At 42.6% G+C, this 13,488-nt stretch overlaps 1 protein-coding gene across 1 annotated transcript in view; it reads left to right on the top strand.

Annotated features, from left to right (window-relative positions):
- LOC144479376 (uncharacterized) overlaps positions 1-13,488 on the top strand; it is a 72,535-nt gene that overhangs the window by 49,763 nt on the left and 9,284 nt on the right. Inside the window, exon 7 of the mRNA XM_078197996.1 lies at positions 8,857-8,971. Coding sequence (XP_078054122.1) covers positions 8,857-8,971 — 115 coding nt within the window. The remainder of the gene's footprint in view (positions 1-8,856; positions 8,972-13,488) is intronic.

The raw sequence follows: 13,488 nt of genomic DNA, 5'->3' as shown, positions 1-13,488 counted from the left end.
TCCAGGTGCAGTCTCACCAATGCCCTATGTAGTTGCAACAGCACTGTCCTACTTTTATACTCTATTCCATGAGCAATGAATGATGAAATTCCATTTGCCTTCCTTATTACCTGCTGCACCTGCATACTAATTTGCTTTAGGAACTAACTGGAGAACCGGCCATCCTAGACTGCGTATTGTCTAATGAGAAAGAAATAATTGGCAATTTAGATGTGTGAAACCCCTTGGGGATAAGCAACCATAATATGATAGAATTTTTCATTAAGATGGAAAGTGATGTAGTTGATACTGAGACGAGGGTCCTGAGTCTTAATAAAGGAGACTACAATGGTGTGAGACGCAAGTGGCTATGATGGATTGGGAAACATTACTTAAAGCGGTGACGCATTGGCAAACATTCAAGGGGTACATGGGTGAACTGTAACAATTATTTATTCCTGTCTGACGTAAAAGTAAAAAGAAAAGGTGGCCAAACCATGGCTTACAAGGGAAATTACAGGTAGTATTAGATCCTAGGAAGAGACATGCAAATTGGCTAAAAAAATACAACTGGCCTGAGGATTGGAAGCAGTTTAGCATTCAGAGAGGGCCAAGGAATTCATTAAGGGGTTAATAGAGGACTAGAATAAACTTGCTCAGTGCTCAAATTGCATTCTACAAAAATAATTTACAACATGGAAGAAAAGAATTGTGACTATGAAGAAGAGAATGTCCAGAAACATGATGAAGAGCTGCAACTGAAAGTCTTTTCCATGCAGAGTGAAACACACAGATTCTGGGTGATTCCGAAGTTAAGTGGACAATCTTTTCAAATGGAGGTTGATACTGATGCTACTGTATTTTTAATTATTCAGACCATATACCAACAAAAACTGAAGCATCTTCCTTTAAAACCAGCTGATGTGATTTTAAGGAATTGCATCCTGCCGTTAAAAGGTTACATCATGGTCAACAAAGTGGACAAATAATGGAGTTGTCTCCATGTAGTCCAAGGTATTTTTGCACCTCTATTTGAGAGATCATGGAGAAGATAAAGCTTAACAGGAGGGCTGGCAGCAGATTGGTCGATGAGGAAACAGACCTACAGCACCTTCTGAATAAATACAAGAGTGTATTCGAAGAGACACTTAGCTCGATGAAGGGAGTTCAAGTGAAACGCAAGATAAAGCAAATAGTCAACCAAAAAAATCTCTCAGCAAGAATGGTGCTGTATGCAATCCATCCCATGGTCGAAGAAGAATTAGTACAGCTTGTTAACACTGGTGTGTTAGAACTGGTTACAATTGGGTAACTGAGCTACCCCCTTCGTAACTGTCATGAAAGCAGATGGTTCAGTTCGTATTTGTGGTGATTTTAAAACAATCATTAAAGATTTGTTTGCTGGGTTATCAGGTGAGCAGATATGCAGCAAGATGGATCTTTCACAAGCATATTTACCAATGAATGTGGCCACTGAATCTCAACTATTGCTTACCCATCGGGACTCATAAAGATCTTTTTCATTATGAAAGATTGCCCTTTGGGATCGCATCTGCACCAGCTTATTCCAAAGATCGATGGATCAGATTTTAAGTAGTCTCTCTGTAGTATAATGTCTACTGGATGATGGGGGCAGTTCTCGTAGCAGCGCAGCGGGCCGGGAGACTCGAGCGGATGTAGTTTCATGGGCTTTCCCGTTGGGTGCCACAGCCTCCGCGAGTCTCCGGCAACCAGATTTCCAGTGCCCATCATTTCCACGCCAGAAATTGGCACGAAGCTGCATAATTTATGCAAATTCTCATTTTAATGTGTTTTACATCTGATTAGCGGGCCCGGGACTGAAGTCTCCAGACCCCCCCCCCGGCCAGCAGTGTATCACTGCAGCGGGGTTTACAATAGCTCCCTAATTGCGGGGAACTGGTGGCCTGACCCCACTGGAGTGAGGGGGGGCCATCGAGGCCCCCCCCCCAGAGGATCAGGGGTATGGGGGGTACTGCTTGGGCATTGCCAGCCTGGCCTGGGCACTGCCCAAGGGACAAAGTGCCAATGCCCAGGTGGCATCTTGGCACAACCTACCGGACATCGGGCAGTTCCAAGGGAGCGGGTCCTAATGGGGGCAGGGCCTTTGTGGGACGCACGGTGGAGGTGAGGGGTCCTGCTGCCACTCTGCACTCAGGCTGAGGGACAGAGGGAGGAAGGCCAGTGATCAAGGCAGGTCACATAGGGGTGGTGGTGTGTCGGGACTGGGAGGGAGTGAGGGAGATTGGTGGTAGGAATCGGGAGATTAGGGGTGGGGAGGGTGAGGGGAAGTTGAGACTGGCTGGGCATATTCGGGGGAGGGTCAGTGATCGGGCCGCGGGGGGAGTCAGAGGACCAGCGATGAGATGTCATGGGGCTGGCCAATGATCAGGAGGCTAGCAGTGCAGTGCACATGCACTAATCGGCGCATGTGCAGTAGCCCACTCAGCACTATGCTGCCAGCTTCTTCAGCGGGAATAGGGCCTGCCCACTGATTTTTCACAAGATTTACGCTAGTGCACTCTGCAGTGCACAGCGTGTGGGAGGTTCATTTTGAAAATCCCACTATAAAAACCAGCAGGATTTACTCCAGTTTTTATGCAAATTCGACACTTAGAATTGTTTTGGGAGAATCGCCCCCAATGCCTTTGGGAGAAGAGCAAGGAATTGCTTTTGCTTTGTGTACTCAGACTAGTGCTGAATCTAACTATGGTCAGCTAGAAAAAGAAGCATTGAGTATAATTTTTGGTGTACATTATTTATATGCTTGCCATTTTATATTATTTGTTGATCATTGACACTTAACGAAAGGCATACCTTTGTTGGCACCTACCCAATGGCAAAGATGAACACTGATCCTATCTGCACATTCATATGATATAAAATATTGTAAATCAGTGTCATGATAATGCTGATGCATTATCACACTTACCTTTGCCTGTTGAGCAGATGCCACCAACTAGTTTTGCTAATATTCTTCGCTGGTAGATCATTTGCTTGTGACAGTTTCTCAAGTTCAGCCACATGCCAAAATGATCCTGTGATGGGGAAGGTGATGGATTTGGTATTGAAAGGAATGATAGCTGGAACTCGTTGTACGCATCCTGATTTGAAACCGCATGTCAGGGAAGCTTAGGTAGATGTCTGTTTTGGGGAATCAGAATAACCATTCCTCCTGCCCTGCATGGAAGAGTTCTTGAACAATTGCATGAAGAACATCCTGGCATAGTCATAGAATCATAGAAATCATAGAAACCCTACAGTGCAGAAAGGGGCCATTCAGCCCATCGAGTCTGCACCGACCACAATCCCACCCAGGCCCTACCCCCATATATTTACCCACTAATCCCTCTTACCTACGCATCTCAGGACACTAAGGGCAATTTTTTTAGCATGGCCAATCAACCTAACCTGCACATCTTTGGACTGTGGGAGGAAACCGGAGCATCCGGAGGAAACCCATGCAGACACGAGGAGAATGTGCAAACTCCACACAGACAGTGACCCAAGCCGGGAATCGAACCCAGGTCCCTGGAGCTGTGAAGCAGCAGTGCTAACCACTGTGCTACCGTGCCGCCCAGTCTGGGTGAAGGAATTAGCACGTACTTTTAGTGGCCAAGTCTAGATGCCTAGATTGAAAAGAAAGTGGGACACTGTCAATCCTTTGAACAAATGAGAAATACACCACCATTGTCTCCTTTGAACCTTTGGGAGTGAGCTAAAATGCCATGGCATGGATTGCTGGTTTTGCTGGTCTGTTTGAAGGTTGCATGTTCTTAGTCCGAATTAACGCATACTCAAAATGGTCAGAACAAAGAACAATACAGCACAGGAACAGGCCCTTCGGCCCTCCAAGCCCGTGCCGCTCCCTGGTCCAAACTAGACCATTCTTTTGTATCCCTCCATTCCCACTCCGTTCATATGGCTATCTAGATAAGTCTTAAACGTTCCCAGTGTGTCCGCCTCCACCACCTTGCCCGGCAGCGCATTCCAGGCCCCCACCACCCTCTGTGTAAAATATGTCCTTCTGATATCTGTGTTAAACTCCCCCCCCCCCCCCCCCCTTCACCTTGAACCTATGACCCCTCATGAACGTCACCACCGACCTGGGGAAAAGCTTCCCACCGTTCACCCTATCTATGCCTTTCATAATTTTATGCACCTCTATTAAGTCTCCCCTCATCCTCCGTCTTTCCAGGGAGAACAACCCCAGTTTACCCAATCTCTCCTCATAACTAAGCCCCTCCATACCAGGCAACATCCTGGTAAACCTCCTCTGTACTCTCTCCAAAGCCTCCACGTCCTTCTGGTAGTGTGGCGACCAGAACTGGACGCAGTATTCCAGATGCGGCCGAACCAACGTTCTATACATCTGCAACATCAGACCCCAACTTTTATACTCTATGCCCCGTCCTATAAAGGCAAGCATGCCATATGCCTTCTTCACCACCTTCTCCACCTGTGACATCACCTTCAAGGATCTGTGGACTTGCACACCCAGGTCCCTCTGCGTATCTACACCCTTTATGGTTCTGCCATTTATTGTATAGCTCCTCCCTACATTATTTCTACCAAAATGCATCACTTCGGATTTATCAGGATTGAACTCCATCTGCCATTTCTTTGCCCAAATTTCCAGCCTATCTATATCCTTCTGTAGCTTCTGACAATGCTCCTCACTATCTGCAAGTCCTGCCAATCTTGTGTCGTCCGCAAACTTACTGATCACCCCAGTTACACCTTCCAGATCATTTATATAAATCACAAACAGCAGAGGTCCCAATACAGAGCCCTGCGGAAACCACTAGTCACAGGCCTCCAGCCGGAAAAAGACCCTTCCACTACCACCCTCTGTCTTTTGTGACCAAGCCAGTTCTCCACCCATCTAGCCACCTCCCCCTTTATCCCATGAGATCCAACCTTTTTCACCAGCCTACCATGAGGGACTTTGTCAAACGCTTTACTAAAGTCCATATAGACGACATCCACAGCCCTTCCCTCATCAACCATTCTGGTCACTTCTTCAAAAAACTCCACCAGGTTAGTGAGGCAAGACCTCCCTCTCACAAAACCATGCTGACTATGGTTAATGAGTTTATTCCTTTCTAAATGCGCATACATCCTATCTCTAAGGATCTTCTCCAACAACTTCCCCACCATGGACGTCAAGCTCACCGGCCTATAATTACCCGGGTTATCCTTCCTACCTTTCTTAAATAACGGGACCATATTAGCTATCCTCCAATCCTCTGGGACCTCACCTGCAAGAAGTTTAACAACACCAGGTTAAAGTCCAACAGGTTTATTTGGTAGCCAAGGCGGCCTTCGCGACACACAGCGCAGAGTCGCTGAGCAGAAACTGATAGCCAAGTTCCGCACACACGCGGACGGCCTCAACCGGGATATTGGGTTCATGTCACACTATTTGTAACGCCCACAGTTGCGTGGACCTGCAGAGTTTCACTGGCTGTCTTGTCTGGAGACAATACACATCTTTTTAGCCTGTCTTGATGCTCTCTCCACTCCCATTGTTTTGTTTCTTAAAGACTTGATTAGTTGTAAGTATTCGCATTCCAACCATTATTCATGTAAATTGAGTCTGTGTCTTTATAAACTCTGTTTGTGAACAGAATTCCCACTCACCTGAAGAAGGGGCTTAGAGCTTCGAAAGCTTGTGTGGCTTTTGCTACCAAATAAACCTGTTGGACTTTAACCTGGTGTTGTTAAACTTCTTACTGTGTTTACCCCAGTCCAACGCCGGCATCTCCACATCATGACCTCACCTGCGTCCAGTGACGAGACAAAGATTTGCGTCAGAGGCCCAGCGATTTCATCTCTCATCTCCCTGAGCAGCCTTGGATAGATTCCATCAGGCCCTGGGGATTTGTCAATCTTTATATTCTTAGTCTTAGTCTTGTCTTGTCTTAGTCTTAGTTTTGTCTTGTCAGTCTTATATAGAAGTTACCTAAAGATCTTCTACATCTGAACAAATCATTGAAAAACCTTTTGCAAGATTTGGAAAACTGGAACAGATTGTTCGCGATAATGATTCATGTTTACTTCTCAAGAGTTTGAGGATTATCTCAAAACTAATGGTATTCTGCATATGAAATCTGCACCTTATCAATCAACCAATGGATTAGCTGAAAGATTCATACAATTCTTTAAAAGCTTCAGAGGAACAGGGTTTATTATCATGGTGTGAATAGCTTTTGACATCTTGTAGAAACGCTTCTCATCTGACGACCCAAAGTTCACCTGCATTACTACTTTTAAAAAGAAAGTTGAGAACTAAGTTTGATTCGTTATTATCTCCAGAAACTTCAGAGACATCAAAAACAATCTCTCAAGTTGCTAGACGAGAAGTGAAGGCAAAACAACTCTCATTTCAAAAAAGAAGTTGAGTGTTACACATTATTCACAAGTGAGAAATGGGTACCAGCCATTGTTCTGGCAGGTTCAATTTCTTACACTGTTCAAACTGAAGATGAACTAGTTTGGTGACGCCCTGCTGACCAATTGTTGTCATCTCAAAATGATCTCTCCGGCATCTCCAGAAGTATCAACTTCTTTAGTCCCTAGTGTTGTGAATACTACTACGCAAGACTACTTGAACCTGAGTTGCCTGATGATTGTGTATGCTACTGGACCACATGAGAATGATGCAGAATTAGTTCCAAGAGAAGAAATGTCTAGTGAAGTTCCAAATTATACTTTTGGAGTCGAGGACAACCAAATTCCAGAATGTCGTATACAATGAGGAATAGATGTCCTCCTGATCGATTTTTCCTATTGACTGTGTATAACTGTGCATATTGACTACATAGTACTGTGTAGAGTATGATTGGTCCTATGTGTAACATCGTAGCAAATTGTTGGCATGACCACAGAAGTAAAAGGAGAGGAATGTTATATATTTAAGTGATTGCATTATTGCTTTAAGAACAGGTCACATAACTTGATCATGAGGTCATTGTGTGTTTCACAGGCTTCATAGAAATCATAGAAACCCTACAGTGCAGAAGGAGGCCATTCGGCCCATCGAGTCTGCACAGACCACAATCCCACCCAGGCCCTACCCCCACATATTTTACCCGCTAATCCCTCTAACCTACGCATCCCGGGACTCTAAGGGGCAATTTGTTTTAACCTGGCCAATCAACCTAACCCGCACATCTTTGGACTGTGGGAGGAAACCGGAGCACCCGGAGGAAACCCACGCAGACACGAGGAGAATGTGCAAACTCCACACAGACAGTGACCCGAGCCAGGAATCGAACCCGGGACCCTGGAGCTGTGAAGCAGCAGTGCTAACCACTGTGCTACCGTGCCGCTTCTTAGTTTCATTTCTGCTTTGTGCAGAAAACATCTCTTTCAATAAACCTATTGTGTTACTTTGAATCTGTGTGTACAAACCATGTATTTTTCTTGTTTAAAACCCACAACTCCTAACATAGTTAGGATATTACAGATGCATGTAGTTTCTGGGCTGTTAGGCTTTCATATGTACTTGGAGCTACAGTTTAGAACAAAGTTCCACATGTTTTGTGGCCATCTTAGTGACTCAATGAAGTGAAACTTTATTGCTCTATTGAGTTTAAAATTGGTGTTTTGGAATTGATAACTAGTTGTAACCACTTTTCCTTAGTTCAGTCTAGAATGGATGGTGAAGACATGAAGACTCAGAAGAATATGCAAGTTTTATGCAAGATAACATTAAAAGTCTAATCTAGAGAATATCTTTAGATTACAAGTAAAGTTTGCAGATTATTCACATTAATTCATTAGTTTTTTTAGAGAGTGCATGAACTGAAATACAAAAAGCTAGCCCAAAAACACTAGGTGAGTTCAAGAGCAGTGAGTATTTTAACCATGCTCGCAATTTATTTTAACATACTTTTGACACAGGATGATGAAGATATAATTATTTTAGTTGAAATCTCATTTTATAAAAGCTGTTTCGTTCAGGACTTTCCCCCCAAACTCAGGACTATATCAAAATCAAATCAATAATAAATTAGCATTAGCTATGAAGAGAGGTTGAAGAAACTTGGTTTGTTCTCACTGGAGCGACGGAGGTTGAGGGGAGACCTGATAGAAGACTACAAGATTATGAGAGGCATGGATAGAGTGGATAGTCAGAAGCTTATTCCCAGGGTGGAAGAGTCAATTACTAGGGGGCACAGGTTTAAGGTGCGAGGGGCAAGTTTTAAAAGAGGCAGATTTTAAGCTGCGAGGGGCAAGTTTTAAAAGAGGCAGATTTTTTACACAGAAGGTGGTGGGTGCCTGGAACTCGTTGCCGGGGGAAGTAGTGGAAGTGGATACGGTAGTGACTTTTAAGGGGCGTCTTAAAAGTCGGGAATAGAGGGATATGGTCCCCGGAAGCGTTGGGGGTTTTGTTAAGTCGGGCGGCATGGTCGGTGCAGGCTTGGAGGGCCGAAGGGCCTGTTCCTGTGCTGTAATTTTCTTTGTTCTTTGTTCTAAATCAAATCAAACTATAATTCATCGTTAGTGTAATTTCCATATGAAATGTGTTTTATTTCAAAGCCATCTGAACTAACTGTTTCTAATTCATTGAAAATAATTAGAATACTTTAAACACAAGTATTATTTTATCTACTTTAAATGAATCAATGACTTACAAATTTATTAACTTAATTTTTAATAATGCAAGAATTCCTATTTATAATGCTCAAATAAATGATGAATGAATTTAAATATGGTGGATACTTATTCTAATATTTGCTTGAATTTTTATTAAACCTTTTTATGATGTGCATGAATCTACCATATGACTAATCTGTCAATCATCTGTTATTTTATGATAAACGTGTTAATGCATGTGTGCTTATTAAATAGGTGAAATGCAACTATGATCTGGTTGGTGAGGTTAACCTAAATGAAGCAGACCTAGGTATTGAGATTGAAGAGTTCCAAAGGAAGAGATTCAAGAAAAGCCGTGGTGAAAAGAAAAGTGAGCAGTACTTGTATCTTACTGAAAAATATTGGATTGTTTGAATCTTTTATTTGTTGTAGTGGATCTGATTATTTAGCATGTGAATTACTTGATTGAGCAGATTGACCCAATTCCAAAGAACCATTGTGCCATACAGTATGTATATATCCAAGGATTGTAGCATGCAATATTTACACTAACTGGCAGGCAAAAATCTTTCTCTGCACATAATTTCTGTCCTCAGAACCTTGTTTCTTGTCCTGATTTTTTTTGTCAAACTTTTGTATCAGCTTTGTAAATAGGGATATAGGAATTTATAATTGAAAATTATTCATTGAAACCTTCTGCACTGTAATTACTCCCCCAACTGTGATAGTGTGTTGATGCTTGTTCTGCATCTCCTAGCTCCTTAACTTGAACTGTAGTGATACTACTGTGTTGCAACCAACTACTTTTTTGTTTTCCAAATTGTCATAAGTTTTGCTCTACAGCATAAATGTTTTATATAAAAAAATAAGGAAATAACGCATTACTTCAAAATAGAGACTGTATTTTATCTGTATAATCCATATCTGTATATTGTGGTCCAATATTCTCCACCCTCTAAAGCCACTATACTTGAAGAATGAACTTGATGTTGACTTCCTGTATGCAAAGCCATGGTGATTGATAAGTCATTACTAAAAACTGGTGTATGCATGCATTCACCATTAACCACAATTTTTGTTCATGCCTTGTCAACGTTTATCATTCACTATGTAAGCATTTGGAAAAAAGAATCCTCTATGTAAACAGTTGTTAATGATGCCATTCAGGAATTGGCCAATAAGTAGGTTGTGTTATGAAGTAAAGTTCTGAAGTCCCTTGCCCAGTGTAGTGAGATCTTGTAGATCGCATTCATTGATAGACCATGGGCAATTTATTGGTAGTAAAATTTATTAGTATAAAAATAACGTTATAAAATAATATACTTACTCCATGGGCATAATTATAATGATGAATGTAGAAATACGGATTTATGAAATGTTCTTGATATCTGCATATCTCATTATTGTCTTCCATCCAATGTGGACAGGTTCAGAGGGAGTAACCAATGTCTTTGGAAATTGAAAACTCTTATCTGAGCGTCCTGTAGGTTCAGCACTTGTGGAGGAAGTCATTACCTTTCTGTATCTTAATTGGCATCACTTTCAAAACCAGTATTTAATGCCCTTTCTTGACTGGCCTTGTGGTCATGGTGATTGAGATTCTGCTTGAACTGTTGTAGTCCATGTGCAGAAGATACTCTCTCAATGCTGTTCGATAGGGAATTGCAATATTTTGACCCAGCAATGACGAAGAAATAGTGAATATATCTTGAAGTTGCGATGGCTTATGAACTAGATAAGGATTTTGAGGTGATCATGTTCCCTGGATGTTGGGGTGGAGTACTGGTTATGTGTTTTTATATTATTGTGCTTTTATATTATTGTTCATTTACGGAATGAGGGTGTCACTAGCTAGCCCAGCATTTATTATCCATCCCTAATTCCCCTTGAGAAGGTGATGGTGAGCGAGCTGCCTGCTTGAACCATGCAGGTACGACTACAATGCTATTCGGAAGGGAGTTCCAGGATATTGATCCATCAACTGTAAAGGAATGGTGGTGTTCCAAGTCAAGATGGCTTGTAGCTTGGAGGAGAACTTGGAGATAGTGGTATTCCCATGCATCTGCTGGACGTTGTGTGATGGAAGATGCTGTTAAAGGAACCTTGCCAAGTTGTTGCTGTGCACCTTCTGGAGTGGCACACACTGCTACCACTGTGTTTCAGTGGCGAATGTATGTTTAAGTTGGTGGATGAAGTGTTAATCAAGCAGGCTGTTTTGACCTGGATGGTGTCAAAATTGAGTGTTGTTGGAGCTGCACACATCCAGACAAGTGGAGATTATTCCATCACACTCTTGTCTCTGGTAGATTGATTCCGACAGTGCATAAAGAGCCCATTCATCGAGTCTGCACTGACTCAACATCTTAACCAGGCCCACCTTCCTTCCCTATCCCATAACCCTGTGTATTTACCATGGTTAATCCACCTGCCCTACACATCTTTGGACACTATGGGGCAATTTAATATGACTAATCCACCTAACATACAAATCTTTGGACTGTGAGAGGAAACTGGGCATCCGGAGGAAATCCATACAGACACTGGGAGAACGTGCAAACTTCGCGCACACAAACAGTGAATGCTGGGGGACGGTAACCAAGTAGTAATGTTACAATAATTTGAGGCCTGGCCTAATGTCCAGAGACACAAGTTCAAATTCTACCAATTAATTCCTAATTCTGGAATAAAATGCTAGTTCTTAATAATGATCATGAAACTACTAGATTGTTGTAATACACATCAGGTTCACTAATATCCTTCAGGGGAGAAAATCTGCAATCTTTTCTTGGTCTGACCTGCATGGGTTTCAAATCCACAGTGATATGGTTGACCCTGAACTGCTCTCTGAAATGGCCTAACAAGACACACTGTTCTATCAAACTGCTATAGAAAAGTCAAATCAGAAAACTGGATGGACAACCCAACATCGACCCAAACACTGGAAACGACAAAGGCACAGTCTGCTCCCACAGACTAGTCGAGCAACAGCCTGGTACAGCCCTACTCACCAAAGTATAGCTTACAGACTCCCCCTCATTATACCTTACAGACTACATCCCTCAGTTAGTCTAACCTGCATGACATATGCATCAGAGGGGGTAGCACAACAGTATGCAGTCGGGAATGAATGGCCCTGAGAGTCCTCAGCTTGACTCTGGATCCCAGAAACTATCATTGCATCTGGTGAAGGAAACCTTCAAATTACCATCTACTGACCTAGCTTACCTAATGAATAAGGAAAGGCACAGAAGTGGTCACAAAGGAGGTCAGCTTCGCAGCAACCAGTGGAAAAATGCCATCCAGTGCAAGAAGAGGGTGAATGTTCTCATCCGTACTGTCAGGATAAGTTAAGCTCATTCCATACACTTGCTGTCATATTGGCATTATGCACCCAAAGCATCTCTCAGCTCCAGATTCTCGCACAATATGAGCTGGGGAATATCGGCATTGAATGCTGGATCATCAGCATCTCATCTATCACATTGCACAGGCAGCATCTTCAACCCTTATTGGGGAGGGCTTAGCACACAGTTGACATGCATGCTTCCCAACCTTTGCTCCATTCCTTCTCATCATAACCCATCCATTTGTCTTCATCCAGGTCTAGCTTGCCCACAAACTCAGGGAGAGATTCCTGACTAGAGGAGAAATGGCCCCTTCTGTGCTGCTTCGGTTCAAAGTTCTGTGCCATTGCCTTCCTGGCTGATTCATCTCTGCGTGTCTATATCATCTTGTGAAGTCAACATTAGAAAAGTGAATTCTCCAACATAGGCTTTCAGCCTGCAGCCTCTGTGAAAGAATATCTCATTGGACTTCAATTCTTGAACTCGCATGAACCAATATTTATTTTCTCTGTAGTCTTTGTACTGCAAAATCTTCTTTTCTCCAGCCCCTTCTTTACTGTCCAAGTTGGGAGGTGATATGGCCAACCTTCCTTCCTGAGTTTTGAGTGTATGCAAAGAAATTAACCCTTTGAGTTCATCCTATCTTGAGTTTGCTGTGGGGGTCATTAACATAAACTTGGATCGCACAGGAATTACACCACTGCTAATAGGGAAAATGTCAAAACACCTTTCTGTCTATGGACAAGCAATGAGAGGAAAATTAGTGCTGTTTAAATTAACCCTCCCTCCTGTCTGTAATACTACCACTACATTTACAAGTTGGATTATCAAATGCAAATGGCTTTTGTATTGGCTTTCTTTAAAGTTGGGCTATGTGGTCCTCAGGTGATCGCTAGTGGCTCCTCTGAGATAACGGGATGCAAGTTTCCTGAAGATTGCAAAGTGGCTTCTTTTGTTCTGGGGTCACAGGCATAGGTTTAACTATTTTAAGGATCATGTTTATAGTTAAATTCCAGTTTTAAAATTTAGAAATAGCAATGAGTGCATGTGTGTGTATATATAACTGTACAGTTATTCCATCATGGTAGGGTTAGAAAAATTTAAATGTTGATCTTACTATATACATATGTAATGCATCTTTGTAAATAGATTTGCTGCTCATGACAGTGGTCTCATAATTTGAATGTGTCGTGCATATGTCTCTGCCTGCCCTGTTATGGCAAGGATGACCCAAGCTACCACTTTATGAATGGCTGCCTTTGTGAACCTCGGGTTCATGTGATGTTTAGCAGGCTCATGTTAGTTACTCACCTCTTGTGTGATGTCAGGAAGATGTGCCCAACTCTTTCCTGGAAGTGTCTGCACTTTGTGGAACTTTTATTCTTCACAAAACCTAGAAATCATAGAAACCCTACAGTACAGAAAGAGGCCATTCGGCCCATCGAGTCTGCACCGACCACAATCCCACCCAGGCCCTACCCCCATATCCCTACATATTTTACCCACTAATCCCTCTAATCTATGCATCCCAGGACACTAAGGG

This window comes from Mustelus asterias, chromosome 26 (assembly GCF_964213995.1).
Source record: "Mustelus asterias chromosome 26, sMusAst1.hap1.1, whole genome shotgun sequence".
Taxonomy (NCBI): Eukaryota; Metazoa; Chordata; class Chondrichthyes; order Carcharhiniformes; family Triakidae; genus Mustelus; species Mustelus asterias.
This window is presented reverse-complemented; position numbering and strand designations above follow the sequence as displayed.